Here is a 19,746-nt window from a genome sequence, read left to right as displayed (position 1 = left end):
TTCACCTCTCCGCCACAACCCTTAACCTCCCCACCACAATCAATTACCTCCCCCTTACAACCTCTCATCTCTCCACCACAACCCTTCACCCCCCACCCCCACAATCAATCACCTCCCTCTCACAACAATTCAACTTCAATTATCTCCCCCTCAAAACCCTTCACCTCCCCAACACAATCAATTATCTCAACACAACAATCAACTACCCTCCCCCCCCCCCCCCCCCCTTCAAAACACTCCACCTCCCCCTCACAACCCTTCACCTTCCCAACACAATCATTAACCTCCCCCTCACAACCCTTCACCTCCAAACCACAATTAATAACCTCCCCTCACAGCCATTTACCTTCCCACCACAATCAATCAACTCTCCCTCACAACCCTTCACCTCCCCGCCACAACCCTTAACCTCCCCACCACAATCAATTACCTCCCCCTCACAACCTCTGATCTCTCCACCACATCCCTTCACCCCCTCCCCACACAATCAATCACCTCCCCCTCACAACCCTTAACCTCCCCACCACAATCAATTATCCCCCCCCCTCAAAACCCTTCACATCCCCGCCACAACCCTTCACCTCTCCACAACAATTAATTACCTCAACACCACAACCGTTCACCTCCCAAACACAATCAATTATCTCAACACAACAATCAATTAACCCCCCTCCCCAACACACCCCAACACACCCCTTCAACTTCCCGTTACAACCCTTTACCTCCTCATCACAATCAATTACCTCCCTAAAACAACCTTTCACCTCCCGACCACATTCAATTACCTCCCTCACAACGCTTCACCTCGCCACAACCCTTAACCTCCCCACCACAATCAATTACCACCCCTCACAACCTCTCATTTCTCCCCCCCACCCCCATACAACCACCTCCCTCTCACAACCCTTGACCTCCCCATCGCAATCAAATATCTCCCCCTCACAACGCTTTACCTCCCCGTCACAACCCTTACCCTCCCCACCACATCCAATTACCTCCCCCTCACAACCCTTCACCTCCTCGTCACAACCCTTAACCTCCCCAAAACAATAAATTACCTCCCCCTCAGAACCTCTCATCTCTCCAACACAACCCTTCAATCCCTCCCCCCACAATCAATTACCTACCCCTCACAACCCTTCACCTCTCCAACACATCCCTTCATCTCCCCATCACAATCAATTATCTCCCCAAAACAGTCATTTACCCCCCCCCCCCCCCTTCAGAACCCTGCACCTCCCCGCCAAAACCCTTAACCTCCCCAACACAATCAATTACCTCCTCCTCACAACCCTTCACCTCCCCGCCACAACCAATTACCTCCCCCTCACAACCTCTGATCTCTCCACCACATCCCTTCACCCCCCTACCCACATAATCAATCACCCTTCACCTCCCCGCCACAACCCTTCACAATCAATTACCTCCCCATCAGAACCCTTCACCTCTCCCTCACAACCCTTAACCTCCAAACCACAATGAATTACCCTCCCTCACAACCCCACACCTCCCAGCCACAACCCTTAACCTCCCCACCACAATCAATTACCTACCCCTCACAACCCTTCACCTCTCCAACACATCCCTTCATCTCCCCATCACAATCAATTATCTCCCCAAAACAGTCATTTACCCCCCCCCCCTTCAGAACCCTACACCTCCCCGCCAAAACCCTTAACCTCCCCAACACAATCAATTACCTCCTCCTCACAACCCTTCACCTCCCCGCCACAACCAATTACCTCCCCCTCACAACCTCTGATCTCTCCACCACATCCCTTCACCCCCCTACCCACATAATCAATCACCCTTCACCTCCCCGCCACAACCCTTCACAATCAATTACCTCCCCATCAGAACCCTTCACCTCTCCCTCACAACCCTTAACCTCCAAACCACAATGAATTACCCTCCCTCACAACCCCACACCTCCCAGCCACAACCCTTAACCTCCCCACCACAATCAATTACCTCCCCCTCACAACCTCTCATCTCTCCACCACAACCCTTCATCCCCCCACCCCCACAATCAATCAGTTCCCTCTCACAACCCTTCACCTCCCCAACACAATCAATTATCTCAACACCACAATCAATTACCCCCCCCCCCCTCCCACAACCCTTCACCTCCACCTCAAAACCCTTCACCACCTCACCACAATCAATTACCTCCCTAAAACAACCTTTCACCTCCCGACCACAATCAATTACCTCCCTAAAACAACCCTCACCTCCCGACCACAATCAATTACCTCCCCATCACAACCCTTCAACTCCCCACCACAATCAATTTTCTCCCCGCAACAAACCTTCAGCTCCCAGCCACAATCCTTAACCTCCCCACCACAATCAATTACCTTCCCCTCACAACCCTTCACCTCCCCCTCACAACCCTTCACCTCCTCACCACAATCAATTACCTCCCTAAAACAACCTTTCCCCTCCCGACCACAATCAATTACCTCCCCATCAGAACCCTTCACCTCTCCCTCACAACCCTTAACCTCCAAACCACAATGAATTACCCTCCCTCACAACCCCACCTCTCCCAGCCACAACCCTTAACCTCCCCACCACAATCAATTACCTCCCCCTCACAACCTCTAATCTCTCCACCACAACCCTTCAACACCCACCCCAACAATCAATCACCTCCCTCTCACAACCCTTCACCTCCCCAACACAATCAATTATCTCAACACCACAATCAATTACCCCCCCCCACACACACACACAACCCTTCACCTCCCCCTCACAACTCTTCACCTCCCCACCACAATCAATTACCTCCCCCTCACAACCCTTCACCTGCCCCTCACAACCTTTCACCTCTCCCCCACAACCCTTCACCTCCCAACCACAATCAATTATCTCCCCACCACAATGAATTACCTCCCCCTCACAACATTTCTCCTCCCCACCACAATCAATCACCTCCCCAAAAAACCCTTCATCTCCCCGCTACAACCTTTCACTTCTCCGCCGCAACCGTTCACTTCCCCACCACAATCAATTATCTCCCCCTTACAACCCTTCACCTCCCCACCACAATCAATTATCTCCCCACCACAATGAATTACCTCCTCCCTCACAAACCTTCACCTCCTAACCCCAATCAATTACCTCCCCCTCACATCCCTTCACCTCCCCCACACAACTCTTCATCTCCCCACCACAATCAATTACCTCCCCCTCACAACCTTTCACCTCCCCACCACAATCAATTACCTCCCCCTCACAACCCTTCACCTCCCCACCACAATCAATTAACTCCCCGCTACAACCCTTCACCTCCCCACCACAATCAATTACCTCCCCCTCACCACCCATCACCTCCCCACCACAACCCTTCACCTCCCCGCCACAACCCTTCATCTCTCCGCCACAACCGTTCACTTCTACACTACAATAAATAACCTCCCCCTCACAACCCTTTACCTCCCCGCCACAACCCTTCACCTCCCCACCACAATCAATTACCTCCCCCTCACAACCTCTCATCTCACAACCACAACCTTTCATCCCCACCCACTCAATCAATCACCTCCGCCTCACAACCCTTCACCTCTCCCCCACAACCCTTCACCTCCCCACCACAATCAATTAACTCCCCGCTACAACCCTTCACCTCCCCACCACAATCAATTACCTCCCCCTCACCACCCATCACCTCCCCACCACAACCCTTCACCTCCCCGCCACAACCCTTCACCTCGCCGCCACAACCGTTCACTTCTACACTACAATAAATAACCTCCTCCTCACAACCCTTCACCTCCCCGCCACAACCCTTCACCTCCCCACCACAATCAATTACCTCCCCCTCACAACCTCTCATCTCACAACCACAACCCTTCATCCCCAGCCACTCAATCAATCACCTCCGCCTCACAACCCTTCACCTCTCCCCCACAACCCTTCACCTCCCAACCACAATCAATTACCTCGCCCTCACAATCCCCCCCCCAACCCTTAACCTCCCAACCACAATCAACTACCCCCCTCACAACCCTTCACCTCCGCGCCACAACCCTTAATCTCCCCACCACAATCAATTACCTCCCCCTCATAACCTCTCAAGTCTCCACCAAAAACCCTTCACCCACCCCTGACACAATCAATTACTTTCCCCATCACAACCCTTCACCTCTCAATTACCTCCCCCTCACAGCCTTTCACCTCTCCACCACAATCAATTACCTCGCCCTCACAACCCCCCCCCCCCCTCACAACCCTTAACCTCCCAACCACAATCAATTACCCCCCTCACAACCGTTCACCTCCCCGCCAGAACCCTTAATCTCCCCACCACAATCAATTACCTCCCCCTCATAACCTCTCATCTCTCCACCAAAACCCTTCACCCATCCCCTACACAATGAATCACCTCCCCCTTAGAACCCGTCACCTCCCCACCACAATCAATTACCTCCCCCTCACAACCCATCACCTCCCCACCACAATAAATTACCTCTCCCTCACAACCCTTCACTTCCCCGCCACAACCCTTAACCTCCACACCACAATCAATTACCTCCCCCTCACAACCCATCACCTCCCCACCACAAAAAATTACCTCTCCCTCATAACCCTTCACCTCCCCGCCACAACCCTTAACCTCCACACCACAATCAATTACCTCCCCCTTACAACCCATCACCTCCCCACCACAATAAATTACCTCCCCCTCAGAACCTCTCATCTCTCCAACACAACCCTTCAATCCCTCCCCCCACAATCAATTACCTACCCCTCACAACCCTTCACCTCTCCAACACATCCCTTCATCTCCCCATCACAATCAATTATCTCCCCAAAACAGTCATTTACCCCCCCCCCCCCCCCCCCCCCTTCAGAACCCTACACCTCCCCGCCAAAACCCTTAACCTCCCCAACACAATCAATTACCTCCTCCTCACAACCCTTCACCTCCCCGCCACAACCAATTACCTCCCCCTCACAACCTCTGATCTCTCCACCACATCCCTTCACCCCCCTACCCACATAATCAATCACCCTTCACCTCCCCGCCACAACCCTTCACAATCAATTACCTCCCCATCAGAACCCTTCACCTCTCCCTCACAACCCTTAACCTCCAAACCACAATGAATTACCCTCCCTCACAACCCCACACCTCCCAGCCACAACCCTTAACCTCCCCACCACAATCAATTACCTCCCCCTCACAACCTCTCATCTCTCCACCACAACCCTTCATCCCCCCACCCCCACAATCAATCAGTTCCCTCTCACAACCCTTCACCTCCCCAACACAATCAATTATCTCAACACCACAATCAATTACCCCCCCCCCCCCCCCCTCCCACAACCCTTCACCTCCACCTCAAAACCCTTCACCACCTCACCACAATCAATTACCTCCCTAAAACAACCTTTCACCTCCCGACCACAATCAATTACCTCCCTAAAACAACCCTCACCTCCCGACCACAATCAATTACCTCCCCATCACAACCCTTCAACTCCCCACCACAATCAATTTTCTCCCCGCAACAAACCTTCAGCTCCCAGCCACAATCCTTAACCTCCCCACCACAATCAATTACCTTCCCCTCACAACCCTTCACCTCCCCCTCACAACCCTTCACCTCCTCACCACAATCAATTACCTCCCTAAAACAACCTTTCCCCTCCCGACCACAATCAATTACCTCCACATCAGAACCCTTCACCTCTCCCTCACAACCCTTAACCTCCAAACCACAATGAATTACCCTCCCTCACAACCCCACCTCTCCCAGCCACAACCCTTAACCTCCCCACCACAATCAATTACCTCCCCCTCACAACCTCTAATCTCTCCACCACAACCCTTCAACACCCACCCCAACAATCAATCACCTCCCTCTCACAACCCTTCACCTCCCCAACACAATCAATTATCTCAACACCACAATCAATTACCCCCCCCCACACACAACCCTTCACCTCCCCCTCACAACTCTTCACCTCCCCACCACAATCAATTACCTCCCCCTCACAACCCTTCACCTGCCCCTCACAACCTTTCACCTCTCCCCCACAACCCTTCACCTCCCAACCACAATCAATTATCTCCCCACCACAATCAATTACCTCCCCCTCACAACATTTCTCCTCCCCACCACAATCAATCACCTCCCCAAAAAACCCTTCATCTCCCCGCTACAACCTTTCACTTCTCCGCCACAACCGTTCACTTCCCCACCACAATCAATTATCTCCCCCTTACAACCCTTCACCTCCCCACCACAATCAATTATCTCCCCACCACAATGAATTACCTCCTCCCTCACAAACCTTCACCTCCTAACCCCAATCAATTACCTCCCCCTCACATCCCTTCACCTCCCCCACACAACTCTTCATCTCCCCACCACAATCAATTACCTCCCCCTCACAACCTTTCACCTCCCCACCACAATCAATTACCTCCCCCTCACAACCCTTCACCTCCCCACCACAATCAATTAACTCCCCGCTACAACCCTTCACCTCCCCACCACAATCAATTACCTCCCCCTCACCACCCATCACCTCCCCACCACAACCCTTCACCTCCCCGCCACAACCGTTCACTTCTACACTACAATAAATAACTTCCTCCTCACAACCCTTCACCTCCCCGCCACAACCCTTCACCTCCCCACCACAATCAATTACCTCCCCCTCACAACCTCTCATCTCACAACCACAACCCTTCATCCCCAGCCACTCAATCAATCACCTCCGCCTCACAACCCTTCACCTCTCCCCCACAACCCTTCACCTCCCAACCACAATCAATTACCTCGCCCTCACAATCCCACCCCCAACCCTTAACCTCCCAACCACAATCAACTACCCCCCTCACAACCCTTCACCTCCGCGCCACAACCCTTAATCTCCCCACCACAATCAATTACCTCCCCCTCATAACCTCTCAAGTCTCCACCAAAACCCTTCACCCACCCCTGACACAATCAATTACTTTCCCCATCACAACCCTTCACCTCTCAATTACCTCCCCCTCACAGCCTTTCACCTCTCCACCACAATCAATTACCTCGCCCTCACAACCCCCCCCCCCCCCCCCCACTCACAACCCTTAACCTCCCAACCACAATCAATTACCCCCCTCACAACCGTTCACCTCCCCGCCAGAACCCTTAATCTCCCCACCACAATCAATTACCTCCCCCTCATAACCTCTCATCTCTCCACCAAAACCCTTCACCCATCCCCTACACAATGAATCACCTCCCCCTTAGAACCCGTCACCTCCCCACCAAAATCAATTACCTCCCCCTCACAACCCATCACCTCCCCACCACAATAAATTACCTCTCCCTCACAACCCTTCACTTCCCCGCCACAACCCTTAACCTCCACACCACAATCAATTACCTCCCCCTCACAACCTTTCACCTCCCCACCACAATCAATTACCTCCCCCTCACAACCCTTCACCTCCCCACCACAATCAATTAACTCCCCGCTACAACCCTTCACCTCCCCACCACAATCAATTACCTCCCCCTCACCACCCATCACCTCCCCACCACAACCCTTCACCTCCCCGCCACAACCCTTCATCTCTCCGCCACAACCGTTCACTTCTACACTACAATAAATAACCTCCCCCTCACAACCCTTTACCTCCCCGCCACAACCCTTCACCTCCCCACCACAATCAATTACCTCCCCCTCACAACCTCTCATCTCACAACCACAACCTTTCATCCCCACCCACTCAATCAATCACCTCCGCCTCACAACCCTTCACCTCTCCCCCACAACCCTTCACCTCCCCACCACAATCAATTAACTCCCCGCTACAACCCTTCACCTCCCCACCACAATCAATTACCTCCCCCTCACCACCCATCACCTCCCCACCACAACCCTTCACCTCCCCGCCACAACCCTTCACCTCGCCGCCACAACCGTTCACTTCTACACTACAATAAATAACCTCCTCCTCACAACCCTTCACCTCCCCGCCACAACCCTTCACCTCCCCACCACAATCAATTACCTCCCCCTCACAACCTCTCATCTCACAACCACAACCTTTCATCCCCACCCACTCAATCAATCACCTCCGCCTCACAACCCTTCACCTCTCCCCCACAACCCTTCACCTCCCCACCACAATCAATTAACTCCCCGCTACAACCCTTCACCTCCCCACCACAATCAATTACCTCCCCCTCACCACCCATCACCTCCCCACCACAACCCTTCACCTCCCCGCCACAACCCTTCACCTCGCCGCCACAACCGTTCACTTCTACACTACAATAAATAACCTCCTCCTCACAACCCTTCACCTCCCCGCCACAACCCTTCACCTCCCCACCACAATCAATTACCTCCCCCTCACAACCTCTCATCTCACAACCACAACCCTTCATCCCCAGCCACTCAATCAATCACCTCCGCCTCACAACCCTTCACCTCTCCCCCACAACCCTTCACCTCCCAACCACAATCAATTACCTCGCCCTCACAATCCCCCCCCCAACCCTTAACCTCCCAACCACAATCAACTACCCCCCTCACAACCCTTCACCTCCGCGCCACAACCCTTAATCTCCCCACCACAATCAATTACCTCCCCCTCATAACCTCTCAAGTCTCCACCAAAACCCTTCACCCACCCCTGACACAATCAATTACTTTCCCCATCACAACCCTTCACCTCTCAATTACCTCCCCCTCACAGCCTTTCACCTCTCCACCACAATCAATTACCTCGCCCTCACAACCCCCCCCCCCCCCCCCCCCCCCCCTCAAAACCCTTAACCTCCCAACCACAATCAATTACCCCCCTCACAACCGTTCACCTCCCCGCCAGAACCCTTAATCTCCCCACCACAATCAATTACCTCCCCCTCATAACCTCTCATCTCTCCACCAAAACCCTTCACCCATCCCCTACACAATGAATCACCTCCCCCTTAGAACCCGTCACCTCCCCACCACAATCAATTACCTCCCCCTCACAACCCATCACCTCCCCACCACAATAAATTACCTCTCCCTCACAACCCTTCACTTCCCCGCCACAACCCTTAACCTCCACACCACAATCAATTACCTCCCCCTCACAACCCATCACCTCCCCACCACAATAAATTACCTCCCCCTCAGAACCTCTCATCTCTCCAACACAACCCTTCAATCCCTCCCCCCACAATCAATTACCTACCCCTCACAACCCTTCACCTCTCCAACACATCCCTTCATCTCCCCATCACAATCAATTATCTCCCCAAAACAGTCATTTACCCCCCCCCCCCCCCCCCCCTTCAGAACCCTACACCTCCCCGCCAAAACCCTTAACCTCCCCAACACAATCAATTACCTCCTCCTCACAACCCTTCACCTCCCCGCCACAACCAATTACCTCCCCCTCACAACCTCTGATCTCTCCACCACATCCCTTCACCCCCCTACCCACATAATCAATCACCCTTCACCTCCCCGCCACAACCCTTCACAATCAATTACCTCCCCATCAGAACCCTTCACCTCTCCCTCACAACCCTTAACCTCCAAACCACAATGAATTACCCTCCCTCACAACCCCACACCTCCCAGCCACAACCCTTAACCTCCCCACCACAATCAATTACCTCCCCCTCACAACCTCTCATCTCTCCACCACAACCCTTCATCCCCCCACCCCCACAATCAATCAGTTCCCTCTCACAACCCTTCACCTCCCCAACACAATCAATTATCTCAACACCACAATCAATTACCCCCCCCCCCTCCCACAACCCTTCACCTCCACCTCAAAACCCTTCACCACCTCACCACAATCAATTACCTCCCTAAAACAACCTTTCACCTCCCGACCACAATCAATTACCTCCCTAAAACAACCCTCACCTCCCGACCACAATCAATTACCTCCCCATCACAACCCTTCAACTCCCCACCACAATCAATTTTCTCCCCGCAACAAACCTTCAGCTCCCAGCCACAATCCTTAACCTCCCCACCACAATCAATTACCTTCCCCTCACAACCCTTCACCTCCCCCTCACAACCCTTCACCTCCTCACCACAATCAATTACCTCCCTAAAACAACCTTTCCCCTCCCGACCACAATCAATTACCTCCCCATCAGAACCCTTCACCTCTCCCTCACAACCCTTAACCTCCAAACCACAATGAATTACCCTCCCTCACAACCCCACCTCTCCCAGCCACAACCCTTAACCTCCCCACCACAATCAATTACCTCCCCCTCACAACCTCTAATCTCTCCACCACAACCCTTCAACACCCACCCCAACAATCAATCACCTCCCTCTCACAACCCTTCACCTCCCCAACACAATCAATTATCTCAACACCACAATCAATTACCCCCCCCCACACACAACCCTTCACCTCCCCCTCACAACTCTTCACCTCCCCACCACAATCAATTACCTCCCCCTCACAACCCTTCACCTGCCCCTCACAACCTTTCACCTCTCCCCCACAACCCTTCACCTCCCAACCACAATCAATTATCTCCCCACCACAATCAATTACCTCCCCCTCACAACATTTCTCCTCCCCACCACAATCAATCACCTCCCCAAAAAACCCTTCATCTCCCCGCTACAACCTTTCACTTCTCCGCCACAACCGTTCACTTCCCCACCACAATCAATTATCTCCCCCTTACAACCCTTCACCTCCCCACCACAATCAATTATCTCCCCACCACAATGAATTACCTCCTCCCTCACAAACCTTCACCTCCTAACCCCAATCAATTACCTCCCCCTCACATCCCTTCACCTCCCCCACACAACTCTTCATCTCCCCACCACAATCAATTACCTCCCCCTCACAACCTTTCACCTCCCCACCACAATCAATTACCTCCCCCTCACAACCCTTCACCTCCCCACCACAATCAATTAACTCCCCGCTACAACCCTTCACCTCCCCACCACAATCAATTACCTCCCCCTCACCACCCATCACCTCCCCACCACAACCCTTCACCTCCCCGCCACAACCCTTCATCTCTCCGCCACAACCGTTCACTTCTACACTACAATAAATAACCTCCCCCTCACAACCCTTTACCTCCCCGCCACAACCCTTCACCTCCCCACCACAATCAATTACCTCCCCCTCACAACCTCTCATCTCACAACCACAACCTTTCATCCCCACCCACTCAATCAATCACCTCCGCCTCACAACCCTTCACCTCTCCCCCACAACCCTTCACCTCCCCACCACAATCAATTAACTCCCCGCTACAACCCTTCACCTCCCCACCACAATCAATTACCTCCCCCTCACCACCCATCACCTCCCCACCACAACCCTTCACCTCCCCGCCACAACCCTTCACCTCGCCGCCACAACCGTTCACTTCTACACTACAATAAATAACCTCCTCCTCACAACCCTTCACCTCCCCGCCACAACCCTTCACCTCCCCACCACAATCAATTACCTCCCCCTCACAACCTCTCATCTCACAACCACAACCCTTCATCCCCAGCCACTCAATCAATCACCTCCGCCTCACAACCCTTCACCTCTCCCCCACAACCCTTCACCTCCCAACCACAATCAATTACCTCGCCCTCACAATCCCCCCCCCCAACCCTTAACCTCCCAACCACAATCAACTACCCCCCTCACAACCCTTCACCTCCGCGCCACAACCCTTAATCTCCCCACCACAATCAATTACCTCCCCCTCATAACCTCTCAAGTCTCCACCAAAACCCTTCACCCACCCCTGACACAATCAATTACTTTCCCCATCACAACCCTTCACCTCTCAATTACCTCCCCCTCACAGCCTTTCACCTCTCCACCACAATCAATTACCTCGCCCTCACAACCCCCCCCCCCCCCCTCACAACCCTTAACCTCCCAACCACAATCAATTACCCCCCTCACAACCGTTCACCTCCCCGCCAGAACCCTTAATCTCCCCACCACAATCAATTACCTCCCCCTCATAACCTCTCATCTCTCCACCAAAACCCTTCACCCATCCCCTACACAATGAATCACCTCCCCCTTAGAACCCGTCACCTCCCCACCACAATCAATTACCTCCCCCTCACAACCCATCACCTCCCCACCACAATAAATTACCTCTCCCTCACAACCCTTCACTTCCCCGCCACAACCCTTAACCTCCACACCACAATCAATTACCTCCCCCTCACAACCCATCACCTCCCCACCACAAAAAATTACCTCTCCCTCATAACCCTTCACCTCCCCGCCACAACCCTTAACCTCCACACCACAATCAATTACCTCCCCCTTACAACCCATCACCTCCCCACCACAATAAATTACCTCTCCCTCACAACCCTTGACATCGCCACCACAATCAATTGCATCCCCCCCCCACCCCCGACCCCACCCCCGCCCCCACCCCCACCCCCACCCCACCCCCCAAACACACACACACCCTCACGACCTATCACGTCCCCACCACGATCTATTACCTCCACCCCACAACCTTTCCCTTGTGAGCACCTCTCTACATCTAGCTCAACCATTGTCACAACCCCGCACCTCACCATCTCAACTCTGGAATCTAAACCTTAACACCCCTGCCAAATCACAATCCCGCACATATCCACCTTGCCCCATGAGCGAGGTTTTGGTGTAGATTCTAACACTGTTATCAAACAAACGCTGCTCTGAATTGTAATACAGAAGTTTTCATTCATATCAGTTCATTAGAACGCCACGTCACTCCAAAAGTGTACTAATTTTCACTTTAAATCATCCACCTCACCTACACCTCGCCCACACCCTCCACTACACTACACGTTTCACCTGCTGTGCCAGCCACGCACTAGTCATACCCTTCACTCCTCCATTGTATCCAGTCCAGACCCCATTTACTGACACTTACTGCCTGTTGTACAGGCCAGCTAATCCAGCTTGTGCAGAGCTCACCGCTCAGTTGTGATACACATCCAGGTCACTAGGATTTGTCAAGCCCCTTTCCCTGGGAGTACAGTGGTGGCGTGCCTACTATGTGTTAGGGAAGCAGGAAGTATAAGCCAGGGAATGTCTAGTTATGAGATGGCTTGCAAAATTGCCTCATCTAACTTAATAACTATAAATATAACACTACAGAAAGCTTGTATGAGTTTTTTATAATTTATCACGTTATATTCGAATTGGTCGTCTACACATTTGGGCAATTCTACCTATTTCTGACAACTGGCATACGCGCCATGGCCCATTCACTCAGTAAGATTGCAATTGGGCACCGGCTATAAACCTGCCAGATATGCACAATCAGGATGCTTGCGGAGGCGTTAATATACAGTTTCAAATGACTCAGATAGTACGAAAATTCAGTAGCAGTCATGTATAGCTTCCCAGCATGTTTATTGATAGCTCAAATGTGTGAATTGGTGGCACAGAATGCATTTCAAAGTATGTCCCGAATATCTCGAAGACGATAATTCAGTGCACGGTTGACACACAAGCATTGTAAATTAGTAAACACTATCCACTTATCACTGTATTCATCAAACAATACCAACTCTATCCTGTACCTATGCTTCCAACTCCGATTTAGTACTTTTTTTAAAACCAACCTACTTCCAGACAAATGGGGGTTCCAAACGCTTTATAATATGACGATAGAATAAAGTATCTTAACATATCCTTTCAATGTAAATATGAACAAATGTTGCGAATCATGAACAACAAATGTCACTACCCAGTATTAGAACAGGGATGAAAGTTGATGGCATACATCCCATGCATGGACGTTTATGTATCTGAAACGTAAAACCAAACACAAAAACTGGTGCCAATCTCGTATATTGACATAAGGGGAAAGCTCAATCATCCGTCAATCATAAAATAGTACTCCATTGAAGTTGGTCGTTCTGAACAAGGAAACACTCGTGTTTCTGCTGTGTTTCCTTTTTCAATTAGGCGATTGTTAGAAACGGGACACCAAAACAAAATTTAGTAAAGATGACTGTTCCTCACTGACAGCAAAAAATAGATGTGGACAATAATCGCCTCATATATTTAAAATATTAGGGGCACACCCTACAATTTACATGCGGTGAACGAAGGAGCGCCTCACAAACGTCATACCTAACGGGATCAAGGTATCAGTACTGCGTATCTGATAAACATTAGTTAAGCTTCTAATATTAAATAATAAATTGAGTCCATTGAGCATCAAGTTTTACAATAAGTGTACAATAGATTATTTATAAGAAACATCCTGGTGCCAATCTTGGACATAGACATAAAGGGTAAGCTCAATAATCGGTAAATCATAAAATATTACTTTACGCTGAGCAAGGATGTTTGTGTTGTGTTTCCTTCCCTGATCTACATTAGACACAGACCTCTCAACTTCAGGCCCCATGTCATACCGCCCCAACACTGCACCTTGTGATCTGAACCTCTGATTTCCAAACTCAATACTTTGCCTTACAACTACAAACCAACAACTCCCTTTCGCAACTGCACAGTCTTTCACTACAAACCTGCACTCCCCCAACCCGCAGCTCACCCATTCAACGATTCGCCCTCGCACAGTATTAGTGTATCAATGCAACCAGTGTGCGAGAAGACAGTGAGGGCGTGTAGGGGAAGCAGCTAGCTGCAGTTAGGGAAACAAATATTGCTTACTTCCAGGCATGTATCTATGAAATTGCTAGGCAATATTCATTTAACTATTATTTCATTCGTCAATTGCGACCAACCTCTCACCTCTCTGTTTTTTTCTACTCATTCCTGAGGAATGATTTAGCCGGACGACGTTACATGTAAGAGGCCTCTTCATATTTCACGTGCAGTAAAGGCTGTCAAATCAGGTGATATGATACTATACAAATAATAGATTGAGGACTTTGAAACCACTCGGTCAGATAACGGTGACTGAAATCAGGGTCGCAAACATCTGTACACGAATCGACGTGCGCTAAATATTAACTATGGTGACTGATTTCCAAGTGTATAGTTGAAACTAAAGCGCTTGGTTTAAAATTAGAATAAAGAGGTATCTACTCTACAGTGGGACTACATCAAATTTCAAAACACAGTAGGTTTATCTCCTAATCCATCTCTCTGCTTATGTCCTTGCAGGTTTCCAAACAAGGGGCATTAAGACAACTGTAATTAATGTCATTTACCAACTACAGGTAATTCAGTGGCTGATAGCATGAACAATCACTGTTTGACAGCTTGAACAACTCCAGGTACATCAGTGGTTGATAGCTTAACCAGCTTCAGATACATCAATGTTTTATAACATAAACAACTCCAGGCAAATCCGTGGTTGATAACATGAATCACTCTAGGCACATCGGTTGTTAATAGCATGAACGAATCCAGGTAGTTCAGTAGTTGATAACATGAACGTCTCCAGGTAAATCCGTGCAAGGTAACATGAACGACTCCAGGTAAATCCGTGCAAGGTAGCATGAACGTCTCCAGGTAAATCCGTGCAAGGTAACATGGACGACTCCAGGTAAATCCGTGCAAGGTAACATGAACGACTCCAGGTAGTTCAGTAGTTGATAGCATGAACGACTCCAGGTAAATTCGTGCAAGGTAACATGAACGACTCCAGGTAGTTCAGTAGTTGATAGCATGAACGACTCCAAGTAAATCCGTGCAAGGTAACATGAACGACTCCAAGTAAATCCGTGCAAGGTAACATGAACGACTCCAGGTAAATCCGTGCAAGGTAGCATGAACGTCTCCAGGTAAATCCGTGCAAGGTAACATGAACGACACCAGGTAGTTCAGTAGTTGATAATATGAACAGTTCCACGCAAATCCGTGATTGATAAAATGAACAACCACAGGTAAATCAGTTGTTGATAGCGTGAACATCTCCAGGTAAATCAGTGGTTGATTGTTTGAGCTACCCCCAGTAAATCATTGGCTGATGATGTAAACAACTTCACCCTCCTTTGCATCTAAGACAACCATGAATACTGTTGACGCATTATTATTAAATGTAGCTCCATGAACTTAGATAATCATGGATAAGATTTTAAGGTATATATTGTCTTTGTAAGGTTGTTATTGCTATTTCTTCTGTACTGACAACATTATGAACTTAATAACATGTACTTAATGACTAAAGGGAGGCTAGATGTGTTTGCCAGTGTAAAACAATGTTTTCTCATTTCATTTAACTGTCAATTACATGTCGTAGTATTGTCAAAATATACTTCAAATGTCACTGCAAGTCATAACAAATCATCTTCCGCCTGTATTGCTTATGTCCTTTTCCTATTGAATTGTTGTTGTTTTCAGCAGAGGTCAAGAGGGAGGGCAGGAGGAGCAATACATGAACATCCATTAAATTGCAGAAACATGGATAAAACATTTACAAACTGATCGATATGTTTATTTTCTAATTTATGATATGCCACCTAATAATTGGCAATCTGACTAGCAGAGACCATTAACATGTTAGTGTGAGTGGACAGAGAAATTCACTGACCATGTTAGTTTTATTATCGAATCATATACTTATAAGAACACACACTATTTGATCGCTATTATTGTTAAATAATATATGTCTTTAATTTAAGGTATATAATTGTCGAACAACTAATGTGCGCCAACCCGAATGTGCAATACACAGTTAGGGTGGACACACAAGGACAACTACGCTTCGATAATGGAGGCCGAGGCGAAATTGAAGTTGACGAAGCCGATAACAGTTCATTACGATTACGAAAAGTAACGTTGAGTCCATTGTTTCTGTCTGTACTCTACATCATAAGTTCTGAATCACTGAAGTAACATGTTGTGGTAAAGAGAACTAATCACAAACAGAACTCACCACAACATTGTTGATAACAACGGCTATGCTGCCACCATATCCGATCCCTTCCCTGTGCTAGGAGGCCAGGCTATAAATAACATCATGCTTCGGGTATTGCGGGCTCTCAATCGGTGTACACCTCAAGCGCATTAGCGTATTATAGAGAAGGTATTCATGTGTATTTAACACAGCACGTGGTGTTCACTTTCAGTAGTTGTCCATCAGGTGAACTGTCTGAACAATACAATTGAACAAGATGTCAGACAACGTGGCATGCTGTGGTCAACCAGGAAGTACCCTCTACTTATTTCTCCATGCTCCTTATCCATATTATCTATTGTGAAAATGCGTTTCTTGAAAACGATTTCCGATAAAAATGTCCAAAATACCACATGAAGACGGCATCTTTGTCTACCTTTTATGTTGTAGAGTGGTCGGATAGCCTAGTGGTCAAAGCGTTCCCTCATCACGCCGAAGATCTGGGTTCGATTCCAGGCATGGGAACAATGTGTGAAGCCCATATATTAATTATGACATTTGATTTATTTTAGTTTAGTATGGTTCGTTGTTCACCTTATCCTTTTCAGCTTCACAATTAGTCTTAAGGATATCACGCAATTGAGACGTGTGGGGATGGCAATTTGCTTTATTTGACAATCCCATGACGTCACAATAGTACAATGAAGTTCTATGTAAATTACCACTTTGTGTAAATTGATCAGTTGATTAAATCTCATTTGCTATATGTGTAGCTGTATAATATATGTGAACTGAATGACATTGTATATACATGTATATGTACGTGTACATGTTTTTGTGTATGTGTGTGTGGGTTGGGGTTGGTGACATGTTGTCACCATGTCTCAGAGCTCGTCATTAAGGGGATAAAACAAGCAGCATTAATATGGATTCAGTATATTGTGCCCATGTCGGGTATGCATGTTAGCATTATAAAACCTGCATTATGTCACGTCCTCGGTAGGGTCTATCTTAAACAGTTTCGGTCGGTTCTATCTGAACAGTTTTTGTCGGGTCTTTGGGCAGAACTGCGTTTTGTGAGGTATGTTGACATGGACAGTATACTATCCTATCTTTGAGTAAGAATGTGGATTATCCAGAACCAGCATATCAAACATCAAACATCAGGTACAACTCTCCACACGAACCTGGGGAAGCAAATACACTATGCAATTTAACATTAAGTCCAGCTGCATTAAATTCTCCACCAAACACTTGGTGTCAAGTTGCAAATGAAATCCCAAAATACGATTTTAAACTTCTACTTCCGCGATGGGAACCTGATCACAGAAGGGTTATTTCACAGGATCCACAAGTGGCCACCAAGGTTATAGTGACCCAGTCATCTATTCACCCTTATTCTGTTAATAATCAAGGCTGGTGGGGGAGATCGCATACAATTACAAAATACAAGGTAAGCTGACCTTAAGATTGCTTCTTTCTATGGGTAGGCATTGGTTGACCTCTGAGGCCATAAGATCTGAAGGTGATGTGGTCCGGAGCAACATGTTTGGCTGCCCGAAGTGACGCCATAGGGAAGCGGAAGTGAGGTCAAAAGTGACGTCAAACATCGCCGAAGGGGAGTCGGATGTGCCGTCATAAATATGATTGTGAATAATAAATACTAACTGGCATATGGTTCGATACGTGTGGCAATAATCAAGTGACCTCAGAACCGGACATTAGTGACAACATCTATATAATGGGAAACGAGTGTGACATCATTAGAGTCAGTGACGTCAGAATTAATGAGGCAGGTCGTCAATAAGGCTGACTGTGACAACATTAAAAGTGGAAAATATTCATGAAGATGTCACGAACAAAAGCGGTATGCCTCTGTCTGTCCTATAATCCTACTTCACTGGTTCTTACTATCTTGGTTTACTAGATGCCAGATCCCGTCAGTGCTGGTTGTCGAGGGTAATCAAAGTAATTATCAAGCATCAGTTATCAGTGCATATAATTGTAAGAATACGACCTGCATAACATCAGTAATTAGTCCCACCCCAATATATCTGCACCTAGTTGATGGGTTATTTTTCCAGTTGAATGAAAACTAATAAGATAAGTTGTCAGTGAGAAGGACGTAAGTAACCTAAACTATGTGATTGTGTGATGAAAGCCAAAACAGGATATTATGGCTATGATGTAAAAGGTGTACACATAGTGTTTATACCATTATACAAACTGGTAACTATTGTATGAATTAAAGTTTGCATCTTTACAATGTTGCCATTAATAGTGTTCATGAACTGAACACTTTTTTGAAGGGTCCGATGGTCTGGAACCATTTCTTCAACCTATTGGTTCATTTTCATAATCATTTAGTTTGCCTATAATGAAGTTTTGTTTTCTCGTTCATCTCTCGAGGCTACTATAGGACGCCTACACCGTGTGGAGTACACTGCATTAGGTAGAATAGGTCTCATAAACCAACGCGCGCAGACTAGCATGGAAGTATAAATCATGGACAAAGTCTGTGTTTGAGCCTCGTTATCTTTATTTACACAAGCATTGTCAGTTTTCGAGCATCGTAACTGTTTTGCCTCACCCGCTTCCTTCTCTTTTGATTTTGGCATTTGTGAGGATTGTTTGTTTTGTGTGTGCTTTAGTCTGAGAGTCGTATTTAGAAGATAGATGACTTCATAACAGGCCGCCATAGTGGACACATCAGACGAGATAGAGAACTAAAACTGATACATATATAAAAAGACGATAACGAATTTCCAGTCCTCCATCATTCATGCAGCATTGATCCCTTTTTTTAGCCAAAGATGATGAAACGTGTAACCTTATTCAGCGGCAATAAGCAAATTAGTCACATTTTTTTATTACAATCAGCTGGAGACAAATTTCATATGTAAACTTAAAAAAGCATACAAGCGTATGTAACAGAGTAATATTTGATCGTAAAGTAACA

At 48.3% G+C, this 19,746-nt stretch overlaps 1 protein-coding gene across 2 annotated transcripts in view; it reads right to left on the bottom strand.

The window, feature by feature from the left end:
- Positions 1-16,891, bottom strand: part of LOC125378175 (multiple epidermal growth factor-like domains protein 10) — a 36,231-nt gene extending 19,340 nt beyond the window's left edge. The window contains exon 1 of one of the 2 annotated variants that reach the window (XM_048393139.1): positions 16,827-16,891. In XM_048393139.1, the coding sequence (XP_048249096.1) occupies positions 16,827-16,834 (8 nt within the window). In that variant the 5' untranslated portion in view covers positions 16,835-16,891. Of the gene's footprint in view, positions 1-14,734; positions 16,374-16,826 lie in introns of those variants that run through there. The other variant, XM_048393140.1, reaches the window with a different exon arrangement.
- Positions 16,892-19,746: the final 2,855 nt, after the last annotated feature.

The sequence above is a fragment of the Haliotis rufescens genome, unplaced genomic scaffold (assembly GCF_023055435.1).
Source record: "Haliotis rufescens isolate VD_foot unplaced genomic scaffold, xgHalRufe1.0.p SCAF_115, whole genome shotgun sequence".
Lineage (NCBI taxonomy): Eukaryota > Metazoa > Mollusca > Gastropoda > Lepetellida > Haliotidae > Haliotis > Haliotis rufescens.
Note: the sequence above shows the minus strand (reverse complement) of the source record. Positions and strands in the feature narration are given on the sequence as shown.